The sequence below is a fragment of the Argiope bruennichi genome, chromosome 6, assembly GCF_947563725.1.
Source record: "Argiope bruennichi chromosome 6, qqArgBrue1.1, whole genome shotgun sequence".
Classification (NCBI taxonomy): domain Eukaryota; kingdom Metazoa; phylum Arthropoda; class Arachnida; order Araneae; family Araneidae; genus Argiope; species Argiope bruennichi.
Window position 1 is genome coordinate 47,209,802 of NC_079156.1, and position 26,834 is coordinate 47,236,635.

General features: G+C 31.8%; 1 protein-coding gene across 1 annotated transcript in view; it reads right to left on the reverse strand.

The window, feature by feature from the left end:
* Positions 1 to 26,834, reverse strand: part of LOC129972948 (NK-tumor recognition protein-like) — an 88,667-nt gene that overhangs the window by 16,562 nt on the left and 45,271 nt on the right. Inside the window, exons 11-13 of the mRNA XM_056087273.1 lie at positions 24,534 to 24,579; positions 22,620 to 22,653; positions 5,436 to 5,463 (exon numbers count right to left, since the gene is read on the reverse strand). Coding sequence (XP_055943248.1) covers positions 5,436 to 5,463; positions 22,620 to 22,653; positions 24,534 to 24,579 — 108 coding nt within the window. The remainder of the gene's footprint in view (positions 1 to 5,435; positions 5,464 to 22,619; positions 22,654 to 24,533; positions 24,580 to 26,834) is intronic.

Genomic DNA, 26,834 nt, shown 5'->3' on the forward strand with positions numbered 1-26,834 from the left:
AAAGAAATTGATGCAAATCAATCATTTGTTCTTTTGTATCATAATGCATCATTTTTTTAATAAATGTGGATTTAAACAAGATGCAGCTTTGAAAACAGCAAAATTTTTAGACATGCGTTCAAATATTTTTTGATAGTAATTTTCACACATATAAAAACCCTGCTAAAAAGCCTCTTTTTTCTGGTTCAGCAGCTCCACCAGTAATCAAGTAGAATGTAGTTACCATTCCATTATCGGTATTTCGTCTCAGACATTTTTAGGATCATCTAGCTCTATCAAAAATAAGCTGTCTAATGGGGTTTTTTTTTTTTCTCTTCAATTAAGCTTTTTTGACAATATTTTTCACTAACTGTTTGACAAGAACGAAAAGATTTATATATAAAAAAGGCACCATTGGTTCATATGTTTGAAAATTTTTAAGAAGTGACTAAAGAATATTAGCAATATAGGAGATGAAGCTAATTTTAGCCAGAAACAATGTATTCTGATGAGCATTTATAATATTGTTACGAATCTGTGATGCGGCTTCCCAGCATAGTTGGTTCCATAGGAGGTCCCAAAGCTTGGCGACCCTTTGGCGACTTGGCAACGAATTTGGCGACTTTGGCTCCAAAATAGATTATGCCCGAAACATCGAGAATTTTCCCGAACCGTCCAGTAGGAACCGAGATACGCCTCGAACGTTCCTGATTGGTTGAGAGGCTTCTAGCCCCGCCTCCTGAGACCTATAAAAGAAGCAGTCTGCAGCTGCCGGGTCGTCGTGCACCAGAGGGTAGTCGGAATCGACGCTAAAGAACTGGCCTTCCAGAGATAAGCGAGCAGTGACGGAGTGAAGCTAGTGCTGAACTAAGCTGTGCGCTACTGTCTGCAGTAGAGTCTCGTTGTATGCTACTGTGTGCACGTCTCGGCTGAAGATAATCGTCTTCTGTGCTGTATATAGTTGTCGTCTTTGTGCTGTCCTGTGTGTTTTCGTGTAAATAAACGTCGTTGTTTTATTTTCTACTGCCGCCTGCTGATTGAGCGTTCTCCACACCATATAACTCCCACTATCCAAACGAACCCCGGAAATTTCGCAACGATATTATCATTCCACATATCCAAGCAAACTCTTTTTACAGAAATCTATATATCTTTATGTAGTCAATAACTTATAGAGCACATTCTCAAACACTGACATTTTCTACCTGGGAAAAAAGAAATTTAATGAAACTTCAGAAACACCTTAATTTCCAGGAAAACAGCCCATCTAGCTGTTTTCCTGCAACAGCTAGATGGAACAACTATCTTTAAATATTCTATACATTGCTCCAAAAGTAACATCTAATTTCCATTAAATAGATTTATTGTTCACTTCAGTATTCTGAGATGACCACTTTTCGAGGACGGAAGGATGAGCCGCATTTCCGGAATTATTCGTCATTCGTTGCCCTTGATTTTCGCCCTATTAGATATTTTTTTTCACGTGTTTGAGAATATCGTGTCGTTTCTGACGGTATTATTTTATTTCAGTCTGCGAGTAATCCGACTTTATTTTATTGTTAAACTAGCCGCCTTTGGCGACCAGCCGGTTCGCCAATCTTAATGTTCGTTTAAATTTTAATAATTAAATGTTTTACGCAATTCCTACTTTAATAGATTCTTCTTCAAAATATTTTAAAACTTCAAGTCATATATAGTCATATATAACTGATAGTCATATAATTATAAAGGCCTTCAGTCATAACGTAATATGTATCTCTCTAATTTTCTGTTACCTCTTGTAGAATTTATGCTTTAAATTAAAGTGTAAATGATTAATCTGCAATTAATATAATAATAATTTTTACTGAAACAAAGCATTTTTTTTCTAATATGATTACTGATATGAGTCACTGAGCGTTTAAACTTTATAGGCACTAAAGAATATCTTTCTTAATTTATGTAATATCACAAGAATTTGTCAACAAAATTTTCTCAGATTCATCATGAGCAGATCGATTAACTAACAATGTTTCATTTTAAATCATCAAACACTAAAAAAATAAAATGAATCGTTTAAAATAATCGGTCGAAAACAGGTTTAAAAAAAAACTACTTAAAAAACGATGTACTTAAAACTATAAGCATATACAAAAAATATATAACTAACATAAATACAATTTAATTACAGAAACATGCAACTAACCTAAAAATAATTTAAATCAAGTCCGCATCCGTTGATAACAATCAGAACACAATGAGCAGGCGTGAATTTTTAACGCGTTATGGTAACGCAAATGCGTGAATTTTTCTACGCCAGTTGGGGTAACGCTATGCAGATTAGAAATTTTTAATATCCTGTATTCTGTTTTATTTTAATTCAAAAGTACTTCAGAATGAATCTGAAAGATCGATTAATTAACAATGTTTAATTTTAAATGCATCGATCATTAAGAAAAAAACAGAATCGTTTGAAATAACGGGCCGAAAAATCTTAAGCCTAGCCTCATTAGTGTGGGAAAAAACTGAAGCCTTACTCATTTGGCGGTGGAGAAAATAAGAAGATTTTTTGGAGGGAAAGTTAGTTTTTAATTAATAATTAAAATTCTAATTAAAAATTCAAAAAAATGGACCCCAGGTGCACATTTCCGACCTCCAAGGTATACATGTACCAAATTTGGCAGCTGTAGGTCAAACGGTCTGGTCTGTAGAGCGCCAACACGCCCACACACATTGAGCTTTATATAAGCATAGATGTAAACATTACCTCCTTTCATGTTTCCTTTCACCCCTATTTTGACGAATTAAACTCATCCTAACGCATGCGCAAAAGCACGGAAAGTTTTAGAATCCGTTGTCAAACAACATGTCTATACTGAAACATTCCATGGATTATGTGTAATCCACAAGTACCTAGATCTAAAATTTTACTGACATTTTCACACGAAAGTTCTTCTTTGATATGTTTTTAAAAATTTTAGTTTACATTTGGTCCATCCATACTAATTTCTTACAATTCCATGCTTTTTTTAAATTTTCCAACAGTTCTTCAGCATATCTTGTAGAGATTCTGTTGGTTGATTCACGTCAATATCTTACAATAAGATTCATTTGGCATTTTCTTAAGATACAGTTCAAAGTTTCATCAAAGTATATAACAATTTTTTTAAAGGTCTCTTAAGAGATTGTTGAAAAAAACTAGAGATAATCTATAATAAATAATGAAAGACGTATGTGTGACTTAAAGTAAATTTTTGACTATTTCACTATCAGTGTAGTAATGTAAATGTAAAAATCCTCCATCAATGAATGCATTAAAGGACGAATGTGATGCAACAAGTTTTTAATGTTCATAAAAGTTAAATGATTGCTCTTGAACTGAAGCGTTCGAAATCGGCTTATTTTCGGACATCAAATTTTACGTTTTGAGACTTGGCATATCATTTCTCCAGTATTCCTTTTAGATACAATATCAATGATGACTCTTTTGAACTGGACGCAGTGTTGTATGTTTTCCTCTTTTGACATAAATAGTAAATGACTTTTCCCCCATATTATTTAGGTTTAATATCTTCTTACAAAGCGAGCATTAAACAGCAAATGGATTTTGTAGAACTTGTCTAACCCATTCAGCAAAGTCAAGATTCATATTTTTATCCGTCCAATTCGGCCGTAGGAAGTATGCTTCCCACCAAATTTATCAATATTTGTATGAAATTATGTAGGTTGGCATAAGTTCAGACAATTTTTTTAGAAAGGCAGAAACTTAGATGCTTCAGTTCTTTATCTCACACAAAATGATGTCCCTTGATTTGTTACTTAATTATTAATTAACCAAAGTAATTAATTAATCAAATTAAATTTATCTAATAAGCTAAATGAATCCCTTTTCTTATTCTAATTTCAAGCCTAAAAATATTTTAACATAATATGACTAGAAAAAAATGGCCCTTTAAAGGGTTATATGCGGATTTTGAGCAGCTCATTATTTTTAAAAAAAAACTAAATCTACTCTGAATGAGATCACAATTTCTCAAACAATAAACAGACCATTTAATGAACTTCCACGTAAGAGACTAAACATTGCGATGCCACCACAAATTAAATGTTGCTAATACTGCAGACTGATGTATTATGATTACTTCATTTAATGATTCAACCATTACTTAATAAAAAACATTACAAAGCAAGATTACTTTTTATTTATTCATTTTTTTTTTCAATTCAAGTATAAAGGCATCAATTTCTGCAGATTTTTCAGCCATCAGTTTCATGGAGCTAATGGACCTAATCCTTAACATTTTTGTACGGCCTAATGTACATATTTTTTAGCTATTTTACTTTCAGTGAACGTATGTGAAAATATTTCCAATATATAATTGAATTCATTAAAGACCGAATGTGATGCAACAAGTTTTAATGACCATAAAAGTTCAACTTTAAACTATCGTTCTCGAATTAAAAAGTTCGAAAGCAGCTTATTTTCGGACTTCGCATAACATCTCCTGTATTTATTTCCTTCAGACACAAAGTCCAGCATTAATGATGACTCTTTTGAACTGGCATGTAATTTTGTAGGTTTTCCTCTTTTGGTATGACTAGTAAGTGCGTATTTTCCCATATTACATAAGCTTATTATCTTCTTTCAAAACAAGCAGTACGCAGAAAACAGATTTTGCAGAATTTCTCTATCCCATTCAGCAAAGTCAGGATTGACATTTTTAAATGACTTTTAACAATCTGCGTTAAATGCGAATTTTTAGCAGCTACTTTTTTTTTTTAATTCTCTAATCTATTTAATAGTTTGTTTATGATTCCTCAAATAATAAACAAACTATTCAATAATCTCACGTGAGAGCGAATAAACACCGCCGCAATGCTTCTGCAGATTGAATGTTGCTACTCCCGACTTAAAAATTGAATCTATTCTCTCAAATAATTTCAGCAGTCTCGGGCATACTCATTACTAGTACCTGCAATTCGAAAATCTTTTGGCAAAAGAACAACTGCCTCTCTAAACGAAATTGGTCTAATCTATATAGAAAAAAAGGGGAGCGAGTAGAAAAGGAGTGAATTTCCGCGATTACACAAATCACGAAAGGTGCTGTTTCGGTTTTGGAACCACTGGCTACCATATTATATTCTTACAATGTTTAGTAAGCGGCCTTTTTTTTTTTTTTTAGATGGAAAAAAAAGGAAATAAGAACCTAAAAATTCCCTGCATTTTCTGGTTTTAAATGGAAATTTTCAAATCCCCTGCATGTTTCCTTATTTTTTAGATGATTTTTTTAATTCCCTGTATTTTTCCAATTCTCCCGGTGAAGTGACAAACTTATCCTGACTTCAGATAAAAATTCCTCGGCAACAAAAAAATTTACTAGCTTCTAAATAAACCAAGTTATTAGACAAGATTTTCATAATCAAGTAAGAAATAATATGAGTGTGCAGAGAAAAAAAAATCTTAATATATATCATACCTCTTGGTTCATCTTTTGTTGTGGAAGTCTGTAAAAAACAATGTGCAAATCTTTAAACACAAATATATTCACAACAAAGTTATAAACATTTTTTTAAGAATTGTAAATGGGAGAATTCTTATATCATTTAAGTGATAAAATCGACAATACTACTGTCTACTTTGAACAAAAAATATTTTGAATAAAATTAGTTCAAATGAAAAGATAATCACAAAATTAGCTCTATATATACATCTGGACAGTCTAAATTGGAAATTAAACAATATTGATCAAAACTTGCAAAACTTTAAAAAAATTATAAAAGAATTTTTAAGAATTCAGGAAGCATCACAGCAAATTGTTCAATTTGTATGACAAGAGAAGACTTCCCTCAAGCACACACTTATCCAAACAGCTTCATCAAGGTTGCCACTCAAATCTGGAAAAAAATTCCCTGTGTTTTCCAGAAACGTATATTCAAGATAAAAGAAATTGTAGGAATAGCACTTATGTGCTAGTTATAATGGGATATGATTTTAAGGAGTGGAAAAAGCATGGTAAGAAAGCAACAATTTAACATTATTTGAAATAGTATATTAAAAGAAGGTTTATGCTGACATTCAGAAGAAAAAAAAAACAATCATCTTTATTTATTATGTAGAATTCAGCAAGATAAAATTTATATATTAAGGACGGGGGGATATATTACCTCTTACGCTCTTTGACTGAAAGTCACACAATATATTGTTACGAATCTGTAATGCTGCTTCCCAGCATAGTCGGTTCCACTCTCGGAAAGAATGTTTTACAGTCATCTGTACTGGACGGAATCCCGGAGGTCCCAGAGCTTAGCGACAAACTTGGCGACCCTTTGGCGACTTGGCGATGAATTTGGCGACTTTGGCGCCAAAATAGATTATACCCGAAACATCGAGAATTTTCCCGACCGTCCAGTAAGAACCGAGTTACGCCTCGAACGTTCCTGATTGGTTGAGAGGCTTCTAGCCCTGCCTCCTGATGCCTATAAAAGGAAGCAGTTATCCAACTACAGCCCCAGCGCCCAGAAATAGAAGATCCTTTGCAGACGTCCTTCGAAATAGAAATACTACCCCTGAAAAAGTCACTGAAAATGCACAGAATCCACCCGCACCCAGACAGAGACCCCAGCGCCAACAACGGTTACCTGATTCTACCCCAACTTTAGAAGCCCACGACCCTCAAATTAGCATCCCGGAGATGAAGGAACTTTTTGAAGCATTCAGAGAAATAAGAAACCTACTGAAAGAATTTCCCGGATTACTAACAGTTGCAGCCAAATTAAAAGAAACTAAATCCAAAGATGAAAGAAAACTGATCCTCCTTAACGCACTTCTCGACTAAGTCCAGACGCACCCGCCCACCTCCCATAAACAGGCTCCTGATTCGTCCTCCACAGACAATAGACTATCCACCACCTGGCCCCGATAACTGCCAAGAAAATGTCAACAACCCCCTTCACCCGCACCCCTCCAGCCAATCGTTCCTGATTGGACACCGCCGCACCTACTCCCCTTCTCTCTTCTACTTCACCGGGTTTCACCCGACCAAGCCTCATTTCTCTCTTGCAACTGGAGAGGACGGTCCTTCGGACCGCTCCTCTCGAAGTCCACAAGTCCACGGCAGTCATGTGAAGCCATGTCAACTTCTTCTACTTTCTAGCCATCTACAGGAGATAGCTTCTGTTGGAAGCGGGCTCTCCTTCAACTTCTACCACTCGTCGCTACCGAGTAGTCGTGAACCGACGGTGAATTGGGTCGGAGAGTTGTAGTCGTGGACCGACGGTGAATTAAGTTGTGAACCAGTGGTGAATTGAGGAGTCGTGGACCAGTGGAGTCGAAGAGTAGTCGGAAGCGACTGTGAAGAACTCGTCTTCCAGGGACTAGCGGAGCAGCGACGGAGTAGAGCTGCTGTTGTATGCTGCACGTCTCGGCTGAAGATAATCGTCTTCTGTGCTGTATATAGTTGTCGTCTTTGTGCTTTCCTGTGTGTCTTCGTATAAATGAACGTCGTTGCTTTATTTTCTACTGCCGCCTGCTGATTGTGCGTTCTTTACACCATACAACCCCCACTATCCAAACGAACCCCGGAAATTTCGTAACAATATTTATATTATCATTATACAAATCATTGAATGGTTACTTAACAAAAAACAATACAAAGCAAAATTATTTTTTTCATTTATTCATTTTTACCAGTTCATGTTTTTGGACAGAGTACATTTTTGTATGGTCTAACGTACATTTTTTAACTATTTCACTTTTCAGCGAACATATATGAAAATATTTCCGATATATCATTGAATGCATTAAATGATGAATGTGACGTAACAAGTTTTATTGCCCATATAAAATTCAGCTTCAAACGATTGTTCTTAAACTAAAAAGTTCGAAATCGGTTTATTTTCGGACATTTCGGGGTTTGGAGACATTAAGCTTCGGATATAGAGAAATAACATCGAAAAATCGTCGATTCCGCGCGCGCTTGGAGCGAAGTACTCTCGCACTCAGTTTTCCCTGATTTTTAAATATTTTTTTCGCTCTTCTTATAATGAAATTTCAAAATGTCGAAACCCCGTTGAAAGAAAGCTATCATATTTTGCTATTGTATCGATTATTTTACGACATTAAGGACTTTTTTTTTTTTTTTTTTTTTGTCGTCGATTGCCGCATGTCTTTCACTCGCAGTTTTACCCAATTTTTAAATATTTTTACGAATTTCCCTGACTTTCCTCAAAATCTCTGATTTTCAGTTCTGTCGCCACCCTGTACTACAATATTTGCTAGAAATGACGGAACTAGAATTTCAGTTAGATAATAATAATTTTCCTGATTAGGTTTGCTGACAAAAATGAAGTTACGTTTCGATTGAAGCTGATGAAGTCAAATCTTCAAATTATTTAAAATAGTCCCTGATTTTTAGATATTTTTACGAATTTCCCTTGAATTCCTTATTTTTCAGTACGAATCTCTTTAACCTGTTCTAATTCATGGAACAACACTTATGAAGATACACGGCTTAATGCATCATAATGTGCTTATGTTGTTGTTGTCTACATAAGTGGCCGTATTCACCAGCACAAACAAAGCTTGACTTAAAAAGAAATTTGTTATTCTCATGCCAAAACGTCGAATTGAATGTTGCAAATCAACACTAAATTTCAACTCACCGAATTTGGCGTGTCACAAATTGACTTGAAAGTTTTCCACACTCAATATAACAAAAATCGTTCTACCAAATATTTTGGGTTTTCGGACCCTTGATTTTTCGTGATTTTCAATTAACTTCTTTCCACAACGACTTTTTTTTTTTTATCATTCAAACAAATAAGTATGCATCAATATACATATTTTATGTCATAAACTGATCATAGAAGAGAACTTTTCCGATTTCAAGAAGTCATAAGTATTTGCTGATATCAAACTAGTTTTTATAAGCAATTTCAATTGCTCATATCTAATTATTTCACGAATATTAAATTCATATGTTGAAGAAAAGTATACGATTAATTTCAAACTGTTCGTAAAATGATTTTTATCCGAATAGAAACAGCTTGTTGCACAGGTAAATGGATATATATATATATATATATATATATATATATATATATATATATATATATATATATATATATATATATAATATCTCTAAATCTAAGTTAAATCCTAATTAATTTCTTAATTTTTATCTTAATTTAACCTATATTAACTTTATTCTAAAATATTCTCTTATTTTATGATCCAATTCCAGCTTTTTTATTTAATACTACAAAAGCTCTGTAAAAATGCTTAAATGCGGTTTTCACGTTCCGAGTGAAGGGATAAAAATTTGTCGAACTAAACAAATTCTTTTAAAAGATCCCTATAATTCCCTTACCTAAATCGATATACGTAAGGAAATCCCAACTAGAATCTCATAGACGAAGTAGAGTGACGTACCTCGTCGCTTCTTGCTTGTACATAAATTATACCTCCCGGGATGAAACAAAGCGAAGTTTTAAAATTACAAAAGTGCCTTCTCTCTTCGGTCACGAAATTGTTCAAAAATATGTGTTATATACACTGACGGGAAAAAAAAATCCTAACACCAAGAAAAAATTATTGTAGAGTAATGAAATTTGAATAATGTATTTGTTTAGTTACTATGTTAAAGTGATTAAATTTTCAAGGTTACAGGTTAATTTAAGCTCAAGAAAATACATTTAAAATGTGAAATGCTGTTACATTAATAGCCGGTGTATACACCAGAATTTCAAATGCTAGCCTACAAACGTGCATGCATTGCGTCATACAGGTACAGAATGTCACTTTATGGTATGGAGTTCCAAGCTTGTTGCACTTGTTCTGTCAATACTGGAACTGTCAGTGCTAACTGTGGATGATGCTGGAGTTGTCGTCCAATGATATCCCATACATGCTCAATTGGATACATATCTGGTGATCTAGCAGACCAAGGTAACATGTCGACACTTTGTAAAGCATGTTGCGTTACAATAGCGGTATGAGGGCGAGTGTTATCCTGTTGGAAAATTCCCTCTTGAGTGCTGTTCATGAATGGCAGCACTACAGGTTGAATTACCAGACTGACGTACAAATTTGCAGTCAGTGTGTTTTGGGATAACCACAAGAGTGCTCCTGCTATCATAGGAAACTGCTACCCAGACCATGACACCAGGTGTAGGTCCAGTGTGTCTAGGCCGCAGACAGTTTGATTGCAGGCGTTCCCCTCGCCTTCATCAGACCAACACACTGTCATCACTGGCACCAAGGCAGAACCTGCTTTCATTAGAAAACACAACAGATCTCCACTCCGTCCTCCAATGAGCTCCGGCTTAACACCACTGGCATCTCAAACGACAATGGCTTGGAGTCCGTGGAATGCACGCTACAGGGCGTCTGGATCGGAGCTGTCCTTCAAGTAACCGATTTCTAACAGTTCATTGTATCACTATGGTATCAAATGCAGCTCGAATTTCTGCCGCAGACGCAGCCATACGCCGAATATGGCGGTCTTCCCTCTCAGTAGTGCCAAGTAGCCGCCCGGAACCCGGTCTTTTTGAGGCAGTACCATCCCTTGACCACTGCTCCCAACAATCATACACAGTGGATATACATTTCGGCCAAGTCTTCCTGCAATATCGCGGAAAGAAAATCCACTTTCCCGTAGTCCTATTATACGACCTCTATCAAACTCGTTGAGCTGTTGACAATGGTTTCTTCGTCTTCTTAAAGGCATTCTTGGCTATATATCAACTCAATACATCGAATTTCAAAGATAAATAACGCTCACGAACTTTACAGGACGCATTTAAAACAAACCTGATATGTAAATTCTGAGTGGCGCTACTAGCGCCATATGCACGAATCGCGAAATTTGAATCGATATGTCATCTTTTAGATGTATAAACACGCCTACCAAATTTTGTTTATCTAACACAAGTCTTTCTTGGTGTTATATATATACTGTAATTTGAATTTAGCTATATTTCATAAGTCCATGGAAAAAAAAGACTGTAGAACGTACGTTTTTCAAGAGAATTATTTTTTTCTGGTAAATTTAGCAAAAAGGTGCTTTGATTTATTTTTCTTTGTTTGGTGATTATGAAGAAAATTGCCTTCATATTTAATGAAATATTTTTCTATGGTGTGTTTCTAAATTCATAAAAACATATTTTTGTTATTTAAACTTCTTGTAGTGTTACACAACAAACATATAAAATTTTTAATAATGCCAACCAATGTTCCATAGAGGAAATTACGGTGAATGCAACAAAGATCATTTTTGTCGCATAAGAATTATGCTCCTTGCATCAATATCTTTCTCTCTTGCCATAATTACAAAAAGTTCAATAAATACTTTCGAAAAAAAAAGGAAGAAATATTTCTAGAACAGATTGGATAAAATATAAAAAATTTGCAAATCGGTTTCGTTTTCACATTAAAAAGGCGAAAAGAGAATATGGAGGTGGAGGAGGATTTGCTACATATCTCGTAATATAAAAATGATTTTTTAAAATTCTAAATAAAGTTTTGAATAACACAAATCCTAACTCTTGACACAGCATTATTATACAAAACAATCGCTATATTTGCGATCCAGCACATCAAAGTGAATTATTTACAAATAACTTTTCTAATCAAAATATAAATATTTGTAAAAGCTCTTCTGGATACTTCAAATCTGAATACTGACTGAAACTTCTATTTGTTTTTGAATGTGTGCTAGCACGCTTGCTTTTAAAGATGTTTAGTTAAATTTAATTATATTAACGTCCCGTTTTAAAGCAATACTAGAGCTATTTTTTGAGGACCTTGTCATTTTGAACCGCGGTCAGAAGACGAGGAAGTCTTCTGAGCTGCCACCCCCTCTCCCTAACTTTTCACACCACACCTAACTTTTCACACTGCGGATTTAACGTGAACCAGACCCGCTTACATGACGGTTCTTCTGTGGAATCGGGTCTCGCACTTGAAATCCTCCGATTCCGAAGCCAAAACCTTACTACCAGGCCACCGCGGCCATTGTTGTTGTAGATGAAATTTCTTGCTCTCTATATCAGAGGATAACAACCATTGTTGCTATAAATCCCTACCTCTTACTTCGTTCTTTCTTTCCTTCCTTGTAGTATTCGATTTTGTTCTTTCATACTTCATGATTTTCATTTCAATGAATACAAATTTCTTATCATTCTGAAAAGGTTAATATATATTTTTTATACCTTGAAATCAATTTAAATATGACCTTTCAGGTGTTTTTTGTAAAAGAATTACTTCTTTCTAAAGAGATTATTAAAATAAGATACTAGAATGGAAGAAAATATGGTAAGCATTTATGTTTATGAATGATGAAATTTTTATAATGGAAAATATACCTGATCGTATAATAAGCATTTTTCAAATCAATCTATTCATCTGAATAGAGTTTAGTTTAGTTTCGTTATATTAGCGTCCCGTTTTAAAGCAACACTAGGGACGCTAATTTGGGACGGACCTCGTCATTTTGAACCGCGGTCAGACGATGAGACGCCACCTGAGCTGGTACCCCCTCTCCAAACTTCCAAATCACACCAGCGAGAGGACGTTTGGACACAACGGATTTAACGTGCACCAGACCCGCTTACACGACGGTTCCTCGGTAGAATCGGATCTCGAACTTGAAACTCTCCAGTTCCGTAGCCGGGACCTTACCACCAAGCCACCGGGACCTTCATCTGAGTGTTTAGTTCCTATGACAATGTTTAAGCTGTTGGTTTTACAATAAATAAATTTCTTTTCTTTCCCCCCCCCCCCTTTATCAAATTATGCAACTTATATCGACATTTTTATCAACTTAAATCATATAAATTATGCAGTTGTGGGAGAAAAAGGGGGCGAGCGAGCCACCAAGAGTTATTTTGCAATCATTCCTATATGAAACTAAAGAGGAAACCAAAGTTATTTGCAATCATCCAATGTGAAAACTAAAACTAAACAACTACAAGATTCCGTGTCTAAAATTATCATAGGGAACTATTTACATATTTATTGTACAAACTTTAACATCTTCTATGGGAACATCCGTTTTTGAAGTCATGCATAGACTTGCCTGGAATACAAATTTTGGGTTAATATGCCATTATTACATCGATAGATATTTAACATTTTCTGTTAAGGAATTTTTATTTAATCCTTTTATAAATGTGTAAAATTTAGATATTCTCTGGGCACTGCTAACAGTAATATATTGTTACGGATTTTCACCGCCGCCGGGTTGCTTTTGAGAGTAGGTGTATGGTGTGAGAACACAATCAGCAGGCGACAGTAGAAAAATACGACGACGTTTATTTACACGAAGACATTAATACAAAGACGACGAGTACACAGAAGACAACTATTTACAGCCGAGACGAACACAGGACAGCGCACAGCAGCACACTACAGAGACAGTAACCCACAAGTAGTAATCGTCCACAGCACACGAAGCGGCCAGACAGAATCCAGCAGGAGAGGGGATCCTCGGAGCTTCGCTCTACGGTCTCTCCAACGACTGAACTTCTCACTGTCTCTTCTCGCTTTTGCTGCCGACTCACTACTTCTCACAACTGGCTACTACACAAAAGATACGACGCTGCTTCCACAGTAGACAGCAGAATTCGGCACACAGCAGTTCAGCACTCGTTCCACGCAACGTTGGCACTCCGCTATTTCTTCGCTATCCTCTCGAATACTCGTTACTTGTCGGCGACTCCGACTACAATTCATGACGACGACACACCACAGCTTGAGAGTGCCGGCCATTTATAGTTCCCGGGAGGCGGGCCTAGAATCTTCTAGACCAATCAGGTGTATCTCGGTTCCTAATGGACGGATCGACAAAATTCTTAAAGTTTCGAGCATTATCCATTTTGTCGCCAAACTCTGGGATCACTGTCCCGGCATCCAACAGCATCCAATACAGATGACTGTAAAACGGTCTTTCTTATGATAAGACTATTCATACTGGGAAGCAAAATTACAGGTTTGTAACAATATATACAGAAATCTATTACTTTTAAAGCATCTTAAAAGTTCCCATCCACATAGTAAAATCGTTTGCTGTTTCATTCATAACAAAATGTTTATAACGAAAATTTTTGAAGAATTTTGATTCTTTTCAGGGAAGAAATAGTCAAGAGTATCGAAAGTTTCGTGTAAATTGCACCTGAGCTTGATTCTCTATAATACTGAAAACACCAAAATGGAAAGTTCTGTTTCATGAGTGAAAGATATAAAATTAAATCATTTTTATTATATAGTAGCTGGTACCGGGCGCGTTGCTGCCGCAGAAGTAATAATTTTGGAAATATCGTTTGAAAGTTGAAATAGCTGTCTTGTTTAATAACGAGTGATAGAAAGAATGATATTTATTTTCTTGTTAACAATGAATAAATTCATTGAAATTGAATGATATATAAAGGAGAAATATAAATAATATTTATTCTATTTTATTAATTTTTTTTTGTCACTTTATTATTCAAGTGCTTCAGTGCAGACAATATTTGCTGTTTTTTCCGTCTTCAGCAAAAACAAATTAATTTCTTGGCTGTCCGACTCGTGAGCATCTAACATACAATTGCCATGTGAAAAACGGATTTTCTAGGTTCACTCCGTACTTGAAGTGATTGATGTTGATGGTTCGAGAATGCGTCGAATGGGGAATTGCAGTCGTTTGAAATCAAAAGGTATTTCGGTGGGAACAATGGGAATGCACGGAATGAGCACATCTTCTCCATTCGATTTTCCATTAAGAACAGTTGCCTCGATTCTTGTTGCATGTTTGTCTTCTGATTCTGATGCGTGTGATCGGTTAGCACAAAAATGTTGTCCTTCGATTTCTGCCGCATGTTGATCTTGTGATTCTGAAACACGTGAATTTGCAATTCGTAAACAATCTGCTTCTTTGCTTACTTATCGTTCCTCGGTTGTTTGAGAGGTTTGAATTCGCTTTTTTGTATGTACTTCGCTGGTAGTTCTACTAAGTGACGAAAGTTTGAACGGCATATTTTTTGGCGAAGCAATTAACACGATATTTGCTTGTATAACCGAAATATCGTTTATTGGTTCATGAATAAACAGAAAAATTGCTGTTTGCACTAGAAAACTTACCTTGATATAACTATACATAACTTAGCAGGATTGGCATGGAAAATAATAATTCCATTTTCTATGTGTAAAATAAACTCTGAATAATATGCGCGGTTCCACGCAGCCAAAATATTGTGCAAATTGAATGACAATAGCTTGTGTAGATGATTATTGATTAACGAAAAGAAGAAAAAAATTGAACTAAATATTTTTGATTTCATTTCACTCACATTGAGTGGTATCGATGATAAAAATTTTATTATCGTTTGATATATGTGCGTTTAATTCCGAATGACATGTGCCATTTACTGTTTGCCTCCTGTCAATTTTAAAATAATATTGAATAATACAAATGTGTTTGTTTGTAAATTTTATTGTGCTCAAAATAAATGCTAGGCGAGTTCGCAAATTGTACAGACTAACTATATGGCAAAGGATACCGACGTGCTCTGATTGGTCGATTTCTTTCGCACAGACTTTCAATGTTGTCGCTGCTGCAACCCTCTTGCATTGTTTAGTTTCTACGTACTTTTTTGCCTGCCATTTTTCAAAATGATGAAATTAAATCTTCCAGAGAAATACAATTATAGAATAATTGAGATTGATGAGAATAGAGCTATTTCTCGTATTTCAGATCTTGTCAATAAAGAATTAGTACAGGTAGCAATTTTTCTGTGAAGTATTATTAAAATAAGACTTGAAAATTAAACTTTTATTTTACAGAAAATAATCGGCCAATTTTTTTTATTAAATTTTCACGTTAAAATCATTACCATAAAATATTTATATGCAAATATACTATATTTATTAAGATATTTAGATGATATTAAACGGAATAGAAATCATTATAATTCTTATTGAATATTCATGCAAAATAAAATAACACAAGGAGATATTTATTTATTAATTTCGTATTCAAATTATTACCATAAGATGTCTATCTGCAAATGGGCTATATTTGTTAAGATATTTAGATTCATATAGTTATTAACAATCTAATTATTAATCTTGATATTTGTTATTAACTTAATATTACGATTTATAAACATATAAATAGTTTATACATTTCTTTTGAATACTTATTTCTTGCATTTCTGTAAAACATATCTTAGGAATGGATTCAAGAATATCAACAAAGATCGGAAACAGTCTGGCACAGTTTTGCAAGGTTTGAGCTAAATAAGCGATAACTACACTATTATGAGTGCAAAACATTGCCAAAAAGAAGCCAGGGCTTAAACCAATCAGAGCACGTCGGTATCCTCTGCCATAGAGTTAGTCTGTACAATTTGCGAACTCGTAAATGCTAGTAATTTGATGAGAAAATCGGGTGTTGCCATTGGAAATTTTGAAATGTGCTCTTATTTCAAATTTTATGCGGCCCCTTACGAAATTTTTTAAGAGTATATTAAATCCTTTCAAATGAGAACTTTTTTTCTTATAATAGTATGATGAATTATGCCAGAATAAAGATGGGTGGTACCTTTTTTTTCCCCATGACTGTACACTATTGATTTTACGTTTTAGATTTAAATAAAAAAATTATTTTAATGTGAACTCTTAAACAGTTGTTGAAAAACATTTCGAAATGCAACATCGAAAATGTCAAATTTAAGTTGCAATATTATTCATATATACTTATCTGACTGTGTGCTTTTATATCAATTTGTTTTGCAAAAAAAATTTAAATAACTCAATTAAAAACAAAATATCTGTATTAAAATATTAAGGCAAAATTGTGTTCCATGTAATCTAAATTAGATTGAAAAAATATCTAATTTCATTGCTATTCTCTGCAGTCAAACCACAGTAACCTGTTGTTACCAAGGAAAGAAGGATTGAAGCTATTATTTGATTCAAGAGTTTTTATTATTATTATCATTATTATAGAGATGCGTCTTGAACTTAAGAATAAAATATCACAATAAGAGGTAATATCCTATTATGGAATAAAGCATATTGTTACAAATCTGTATTGTAGCTTCCCAGCACGGTTAGTTCAAACACTGAAAAGTCCGTTTTACGATCAGCTCTGTTGGATGTTGATCGGGTGCCGAAGCAGTGATCGTAGAGCTCGTCAACAAACCTGGTGACTGAAAATACTGGAATCTTCTAGAATTTTGGCGATAGAGCCAATATTAACCGAGATATGCCTAATTGCTCCAGGACTTTCTCTGCCTGGCTCCGGAAACTATAAAAGGCTGGCAGTTTAAGCTGAAGACAATCGTGGAAACAGTGCTCGAGAGGTTTAGAATCCCAAAGCGAATCAACGGCAGTATAGTTATATCAGTCCAGCAAAGCGCAAGTGTTGAGTGAAGCTCAAGCGATTACTGAATTGAGCTGGAAGTCCGACTCCTGGAATTTATCGTATAAGCAACATCGAATTATGTGTGGAGTAACCAGTCATGTAATAGTGAGTCGGCAGTTGGATACAGCTAAAGAAAGGAGACAGTGGAGAATTGCAGACGTTTGGAGAGACTGTAGAGTGTAACTACGTAGATTCCCTCTTCCTGCCGAATACTGTCTGACCGCTTTGTGAGCTGTGGTTATTATTACTATCGATTACTACTACTGTTTGTTGTAAGTGTGTTGCGTGTGTACGTCTCGGCTGTATATTTGTCATCTGTGTGTTCATTTCTTCGTATTTAATAAAAGACGTTTCTCGTTACTGGGGACTGTTTCTTCATCGACTAACAAATCGAAAGAGCCCCGAATTCATAACAATATGCATATGTTATATATTAATTTTTTTTCTACTTTTTTTAAACTAAAGAAATTTTGTAGATTACAGTTACTGCAGTATGAATGCTTTGTCAATATTACTGCATATGAATGCTTCTCTATAATATTATCTAGTAATGATTAGAAATCAGAAAATAAATTCTAACAAAAAAAAAAGAGTTTAGAAGATAAACTCCTTATTTGTCGTAATCTATATGAAATGAAATATTTCAGGTTCAAAAAATAAATCAACATAAACTGACAGGAAAAGAAATTTGAGATAGTTTTAAATTAATAGTATAAAATTTTATTAAATCAAAATAGGTTATTAACATAAAGCTATTTTATTTTATAACAATATTGCCTACTAGCTTTCCCTTCGCTCTCACTGTTGTTGAAGTTCTCAAAATAAAAATTTTTTTAAATAATCTAAATAATATGTTGGCTAAACCAAGAAAACTGCTGTGTTTTAATAATATTAAACTAAGGAATTTATAAAGTAATGCATTGTAATTAAAAACTTTTGAGCATGAACAAATATAAATATCATTATTTGATAATTCTATGAAAAACAGCATATAATCTTTAAGTAGTAAAATTTTAATGTTAACATATCAAAAATAATATCTTGTTTTGAAATATCAAAGTTTAAAAAGAGAAACCTACATTTTTGATAATAATTGAACTGGAACAATCGCAATATATTTAATTTTCTAGACAATTTCAAATGTTATAATTAGTTCCTATCTGATAAATAAAAAAATAATATTTTTAAACTTTTGATTAGTTTAAATCATTAATTTTAATATAAAATTATACCTTATATATTGACAAATGTCTAGATTAGTATACATATATGATTTAGAATTACAATTATATGTTGGTATTAGAAGAGTTAAGTTTCATAAGTTGAAATAAACTACACTTTCTTTTTAAATAATGTGTATATCTGTAATTCATGCATGGTTTCTTGATGCTTAAAATTCACAAATCAAGCATTTATTTCAGGTAAAGATGTCAATTTTTAAAATGCATAAGTTATCCCAATAATTCTTTCATTTTTAACCCAATTTGCCAGAACTAATATGTGTATAACCTCAAATTAACAGTTAAACTCAAAACATTCTATTTTTATTAGAAGTACCTTTAATAGTTTCTAGCTTATTATTTGAATAGTGTCTAGCTTATTATTTGAATTGTTTTAAATGTATACATCCTAGTAATTACATGATATCAAGTTAATTATTCTGATAATTATTAACATGATAATTATTAAGATAGTAAACTAAATTTGCTACAATGAGTCTGCTTCAGAAATAGATTATCATATGAGTTTTGCCAAAAACTAACTTATTTTGAAAACTATTGAAAACACATATATTAACTAATACATATCAAATAAACAGTATGATGAAATCAATATTACTGCTTGTGTTTTTAACCACAAAATCAATACAAACAATAATCAAATTATCTGAAAATTTAAAAAAAAAACTGTACATTTATCATTATTAAAATTTGATTTCAACTAGCCTATATTGAGGGAAAACAAACCGATGTTCAGTGAAAATAAAAAACAGAAGCATGATTAAGAGTCAAATGTCAGTGAATCATGTGAGATATTTGGACCAATGAAAATTTACTTTGATTTCGATGGGGCAGTATGAAATGGGTCCAAAATGAGGGTAGTGGAATTTGTCCTTGAGAATAGAAGTGACTTTCAAGGAAGAATCAAAACTATGATTTGTGTGGCTTGCAAGTTAACTTGCAGTTACACAGTAAATCTAGAATGGCTCCTTTGTAAACACTTGCCATTCTCAGATTGGCATCTGCAGCTTTTTTTATTTAAAAAAATGTGTCAATTCTACAATCACCTATTCATAAAATTTGGCTTTGAATAGATCCAACAACTGCTTTAATATGGATTAAGACTGAATATGATAAGCTCTAAACATTTGTCAGCAACAAAGTCACAGAGAACCAAAAACATCCAAAAAACTCTCACTGAAGAAAACATGAAAGTTCTAAGAACAATCCACCAAACTTGATTTCTAGAATGCAATGTATGGTGAATTTTTATATGCTTCTAGAATGCAATGTATGGTGAATTTTTATATGCTTCTAGAATGCAATGTATGGTGAATTTTTACAGGCTTCTAGAATGCAATGTATGTTGAATTTTTATATGCTTCTAGAATGCAATGTATGATGAATTTTTTAAAAGTAAAATGTGGATTTCAGGTCTAGATTTACAAACTCATGAATCTAGAAGAAGGAGAATCACCTTCTTCTAGATTCTGTTTATATTGATGAACTAAAATCTGCTGTAAGTCTTTTAGTTAGTGAATGTAATTCAAAATTTTATTATAAATTCTTTAACTTTACAAACAATTTTATTATACTAATTAGAATTTTTAGCTTTACTTTTAGGGTCATTCAATCTCAGCAAATTTGTATTTAGGTGAATAAGTATTTAAATACAGATAAGTTAGAAAGGAATATTAAAATATTAGCTCGAGAAGTACAACTAAATATTAGAAGTGAAATGTTTGAAAACAAGTACATTAAAGTCTTTAAATTCTTTTTTGAATGAAAATTCATTACCCATAGTAAGTAGAAAATTTAATAATGTTCACTTTCCTTTTGGAGCAAAACATCAAATAATATTTCCAGATTAAATATAATTTTGCAAAATTATTTTTTCAACATGAAGGTAAGAAGTTACAGCACATTGATGCTCAGGATTTAGAACATCAAATTAGAATGCAGTATTGATCCATTAATAGCAAAGTTAATGCACAGAAAACAACACATAGGCACTTTAGATAGAAATCTAATGGGGAGTGAGAAATCTGCCATCAGAGAAGGCGATTTCAAGTGCACCATTTTTAAATTCTAAAATGGATTTTAAAGGACCTTTTCAAATAAATTTTAAAAAACAAAAATGAGAGATATCTTTAAAAGTAGTGATTTTTATATATTTAGCAACTAATGCTATTTATTTAGAAATGGTGACAGATTTAATAACCGAAACCTTTATAGCAACTCTAGTGAGGCTATGCGCTCTCAGAGTCTACATTTCAAAACTAAGTAGACACTCAATACATTAGTATTGAATGTTTGATAAAACATCTAATTATAAAGGCACAGCTCCAAAATTAAATCGTTTCAAACAATTAATTTGTAACACAAATGAGGTCTTATCATTACCCCCCCCAGAAGCAATCCAATGAAAAATATCCCTACTTGCCCTAATTATGGGGCTTTATATATGGCAAAGATTAAATCATTTAAGCACTACCTCTACAGAACTCTAATTAGTAGTAAAATAGTTATTGAAGAGTTTGAAACAATAGTTATTCAAATTGAAGATATACTTAATTCACGTCTATTCATTCCATAGTGGGATAATATTAATGAATATGAAGTTTAAACACTTGAACATTTTATAACTGGTTGCCCTATCAATGCAATATCTGAGCCTGAAATTTTAGATATTTCAGATGATAGGTTATTTCAGTGGCAATAGACAACCAGTGTTCCCAAACTATTAGGAAGCATTGGAAAATGACTATTTTAATCGTAACAAAGAAATGTGTGGCAATTTCAAAAAGATATTACTATAAAATGCTTAATGCTATTAAAGGATAATAATTTGCTTTCCTGTAACAGGCAATGGTATGAATTTCAGAACTAATCTATAGAAATGATAAGGTTAGAATAATTAAATGTAAAATGTCACTGGTCTTTTCGCATGTAATGCCTGTGTTCTGATTTCAAATATGTATCTTTTACTGATAAAAGATAACTATAAAAATTAAATTGTAATGTAATATCATTATAAATATATTTGTACATATTTATTAGCTTAATTGTATACTTAACACTTTCAACGCTACTATTGAGATATCAATTCAAATATCAATTCTTCTGGATGTTGACATTTTTTATACAAAAAATAAATGAAAAAAGTAAAGGTATTCTACAGATATGTAGTAGAAAGTATTACCTATCTAAACTGGCATAAGAGACAAATTTTAGCTCACAGAAACCTGTAATTTAAAGTATCTGAAAGACGAGATACCTCGTCAATAGCGTGAAAGTGTAAGTATATTTTGAAATATAATACACATCAATACTGCACAAAGTTTTATACAAAAACAGTCAGTTTGAGTCATCTATAAAAAATTTTGCACAGAAGATTCAGTCAAAAGCTATATTCTATTATAAGCAGGCACACAAAATGACTAACAAAACAATTTAGCATTGCAAAAGATTTGTGTTTTATCCAATTTACAGCCCACATGATACAACAAAACAGGAGGTTTATCATGAGAAAGCTGTCACTCTTTCCTATTTATTGCAAATTATAGATGGTCTGTAGTTTTCTACACACAGAAGTATAATTCCCATAAACTCACAGATTCAAATTACAAAACAAAAGAAAATTAGTTGAAGAATGATACTTCATTCCCCTTAATTTTTTTCAGACATTGAATTAATATTACTTTTTAACTAAATGAATAAAATCCTTTTTCTTATCAAAAAGAATAGTGGCAAAACTTGCTTTTTTTTATAATTAAAAAATCTATTAGTACAGTAATTAATTAAACTTGATTTCAGATAAAAATTGGAGATTTTTTCCATGAACTAGCTCTGATTTTTATCATAAATACTTATATAAATATACAAAGTGTATGTATACTATTATATATATATATATATATGCATAATTTAATAAGTTAAGAAAAAAAGTATGGTAAAAGAAAGGAACATTAATGATAAATGAAAATAAATATATACATAATCGCACAACAAAAGAATTTAGCAATCCACCTTTTCTTACCTGTACAAATTTTTCTGGAGGTAAATCTGGTTCCCTAAAAATTCAAAGATTTTATTGATATGAAATTCTGATATTCTACATTTTTATAGTTTTTATAATAATTTTTTTTTTCAAATAATGAACACTCACTATAGCCAGAAGAAAATAAGAATACATAAACTTACAATGATTACTAAACAATTTTTTTCAACAAGAAAAATGAAAAATACACACAATTTTCTTTATTTCTATGCTATTAAAAGAATTGTGATCTTTGAGTAAAATTTGAAAAACTGATTTTTTAAAATTTTAAAAATCTTATAAGAAAAGAAAATTGCAAAAAAAAAAAAAAAAAAAATGATGAATATAAACACATTTAAGGAGAAAATTACTAGAAAAAAACTTAAAATTGAATAATACAAATATATATTTTATTTTTCGACTTTCCTAGTTGTAAACTTCCTATTAAATGTCAAAAATACAGTAAATTAATATGCACTAAATAACAAATGTACGGATAGAATTTCGGAAGATAATATCAACAGTAAAACTAAATGCAACAACTTGTGAGGGAGCAATTGTTGTAAATCTTTAACCTCATATTAGAGAAAACTGGTTTAAAAACATTTGGCACAAGCATACGGTGAAAGCATGTTATGCAGATATAGGCATGTTATGCTTTAAAAAAACTAACAGCAAAACTTAAAGATAAGTGGGAAGTAACTGATCTTCCCGGAGAATTAAAAATCAAACATTATCTCTGTTGCTTCTAATCTCTGGGCAGCATTTTAAATAGAATACAAAGTAGCAGGAGCAAGCTGTAAGGAGCTTAAATGATATCTCTACAGCAGAGAAAATGTAATGACATATAATGGGATTCAATGCAGCAAAGGGATTGTACCACACAAGACAGTATGCTCAACTTATTGTGTGTGTTCCACTTATACACACACAATAGTTATGACACACAGTTATATTTTGCCTGTTTAAAATTGTAACATCTGCAATACTGTTTAGACAATATTTGATTGGACTACCTTTACAGATAAGAGTTGACTCGGAGATCTACTGAGGATAGATGGCAGATACTATGATGTGAAGTCTAAAATGATTATTGCAAAGAACAAAAAGAACTGACAATATTCTTGTAGCAAACAAGAAATAGCAGGTGGTTCCATGGCACAAGCAAACAATAGTGTCAATGTTCATACACCAAAAATCATATTGGAAACATAAATTTGAAACAGGAATTATAATAATAATGATGTTCTGATGCATAATGTATGTCCTTTTGGTGCTGCTGTAAGCAAATAGCTATCTGATCAACGATAATAACTAATAAAGTGCTCTGTTACCACTCCAATATTGTATCAGACTGTCTGAAAGTGAAATTAGTTGGCATATCTTGTGACAAGCATATTCATCTTATTTGTAACCCATAAAAAATGACACACAATATCAGATGAAAAGATGTGTTGCTGACAGCAATAAACAAAACATACTTTATCCAAACAGTGAAAGAATAAAGAAGTCACTTAAAAAAATCTCATGCCATTCAAAGATTACCAAGAATGCAGAAAACTGCATTGTAGTACATAACGAACATAGTTCTAATTGATATGTCTCCCTCGATAATAAATTAAATTTAATGTTGATTTTAAGCTCATTTGTACTTTTTCTGAAGCAACCTATTTCAATGCTGCTTGTAGTTTGTATAATAACATGAATCACTTATTTGTCCTATTTGACATAATGCTATTTTTTTTTTTTTTTTTTTTTTTTACTTGGTTAATTGCAAATTTTTTTTCAGTTTTGTCTATCTGTACATTAGAGATTGCCAAAGTATGAAGTGATTCAGTAACTAAACATAAACACAATTGATATCAAATTTGTAAAATAACAAGCACAAATTATTGTAAAATATAATATACTTACTCAGAGCTAGTAGTAGGTTTAGAAGGATCATAAAGCTCAGGATGCACTGAAAAAAAAAAAAAAAAAAAAAACCACTTTGATATACTTAAGAAAATCCAAAAATAATTAAAACAAAACTAAGCAAGAAACAAAACTTAAAATAACCTAAATTATTACAAAAATTTCTTAGGTATCTCTGCTTAGTGATCCTAAAAATGATAAAGCCTTCAGGCCAAATTCATATTTTCCTTTTTTTTTATACACTATAATTCTCATGGGTTTTTTCCCCCTTTTAAAAGTAAATTTTAAGTACTTAATAATTTCAAACTTTTTTTTATAAAAAAATCAAATAAACACAGTTCTTGTACTAAAAGTTCAACATTTCCATTTTCATTGAGTTCATTAGCTCCGAACAAAATGTAAAAATAATAAGGAATTTGTTAAAAATTCACTAGCAGTTAAATCTAAACAGAAAAAAACATGAGTAGTTAAAACAAATGTTTATACTTAAAAATTGATAAATTTTTTTCCACTTAAATAGTAAAACATTTGAGGAATTTGATGGCAAAATGAGGACAATGAAGAGAAAAAGTTATCTGGCGTACATAATGCAGGTGAATTGTAATGTATGCTTTAATATATTTAAAGATTATAATAATAATTTGCTTCTTTCTTATGCAGATTACTTTCTTTACTTTTTTACTGTGGAAATACAAACTTGACATAGAAACAGACCAATTTCCTTTAAGTAATTCTTCAAAAATTATTTGAATAAAAAAAAATAAAAAATAAAACATTCTAAATGATTATAATCTTTCAGGATATACGATAAATCATAATTATTCAGAATACATTATCAATTTTATAAATAATTTTTTATATTGGATATTTATTGAATCTGATCTGAAAATAAAATCAAAAATTTTTTTTAACAAATCACTGAAATCTTAGTAACAATGATTTCTAGCAAAAAAAATATATACCTCATAAAGTAATAACTGAGAGAAAAAACAAACTTATCCAAGTATTGATTTCTTTATTCGATGCAACTTTCAAAGTAAATATTAACATGATCTTGACAATGGGCAAAATTTGATTTGTATTCTATCCTTTTGTCTTCATATTTCTCTGAAGAGTTACTCAAGTATATACCAAGTGTCATGCTACTGTGATTACATTTTTACAATATTGAGCATATTGTTTTCTCCCCGACTCCCCCAACAAAAGAAATTGTTACTGTAAAAAGAAAACTTTAAAGATTTTATAGATGCCAAGATTTTATATAAAGGTCATATTATTACAGGTAATTTAAAAATTATTGAAACCAGATCTTTAAGAGAATTAATGGAAAGAGGAACTAAATTTAGATTAAGAGAAAAAATAAACCATGATAAAATATTAATTTCTATTGGTAAAGATTTGGATATTTTTATTGCTAAATTATCTAGGAAATACAATTGGCCTACTTTTATTTTAGTAAAACATTAAAAAAAGAAATAAAAAATTTAAAAAAAAATTATTATTACAGTAATAGATAAATCAGCAAATAATTTCTGTTCAATTTGTAAATATTATTATAAAGAACTATTAATTAATGAATATAACTCTAATGTAATTTATATTTTAAAAGAACATGGGGAAAAAGGAATTAGATAAAAGAATGCTAGCTTTTGCAAAAAAAAACCAAAATTAAGACTTGTTCTCTAAATTATCCTTATTTGTTCCCAACAGTTAATTTTCATTAAAAAAAACCATTAAAATTCAAATTCGTGACTTGTAGCACAGGCAGTTATAATTACTATACAGGAAAACATTTCTTTAAATACTTAAAAATTATCCTGGACAAAATCAAAGATGAAGATAACTTTATAATTAATAGTAACAAAGAAGTACTGGATTTTCTTAAAGATAACAACATTAATAAACTTAATACTTTTGATTTCGAAAATTTATACACCAATATACCTCATGTAAAATTAATAAATATCTTTACTTTTATATATGAGGAATATTTAAATGAAGGTGTAATTCCTAAAAATAACTGGCTAGAATTATGTAATTTTAATATTACTGCAAATTACGTTTTTAATGGAATTAATTTTTATAAACAAATAAAGGACATTCCAATGGGAACAGCTTTCTCAAGTGCTTTAGCTAATATTTTCTAGGAGAAAAAAATAATTAAATATAATTTAATAAATGGGTGGAGATATATTGATGACTTACTTTTGATAAACTTGTAGATAATATCAATATTGTGACTAATTGCTATCTAAAAAATTTAATTCTAACAGAAACAAATAAAAATCAACTTGTAGCTAC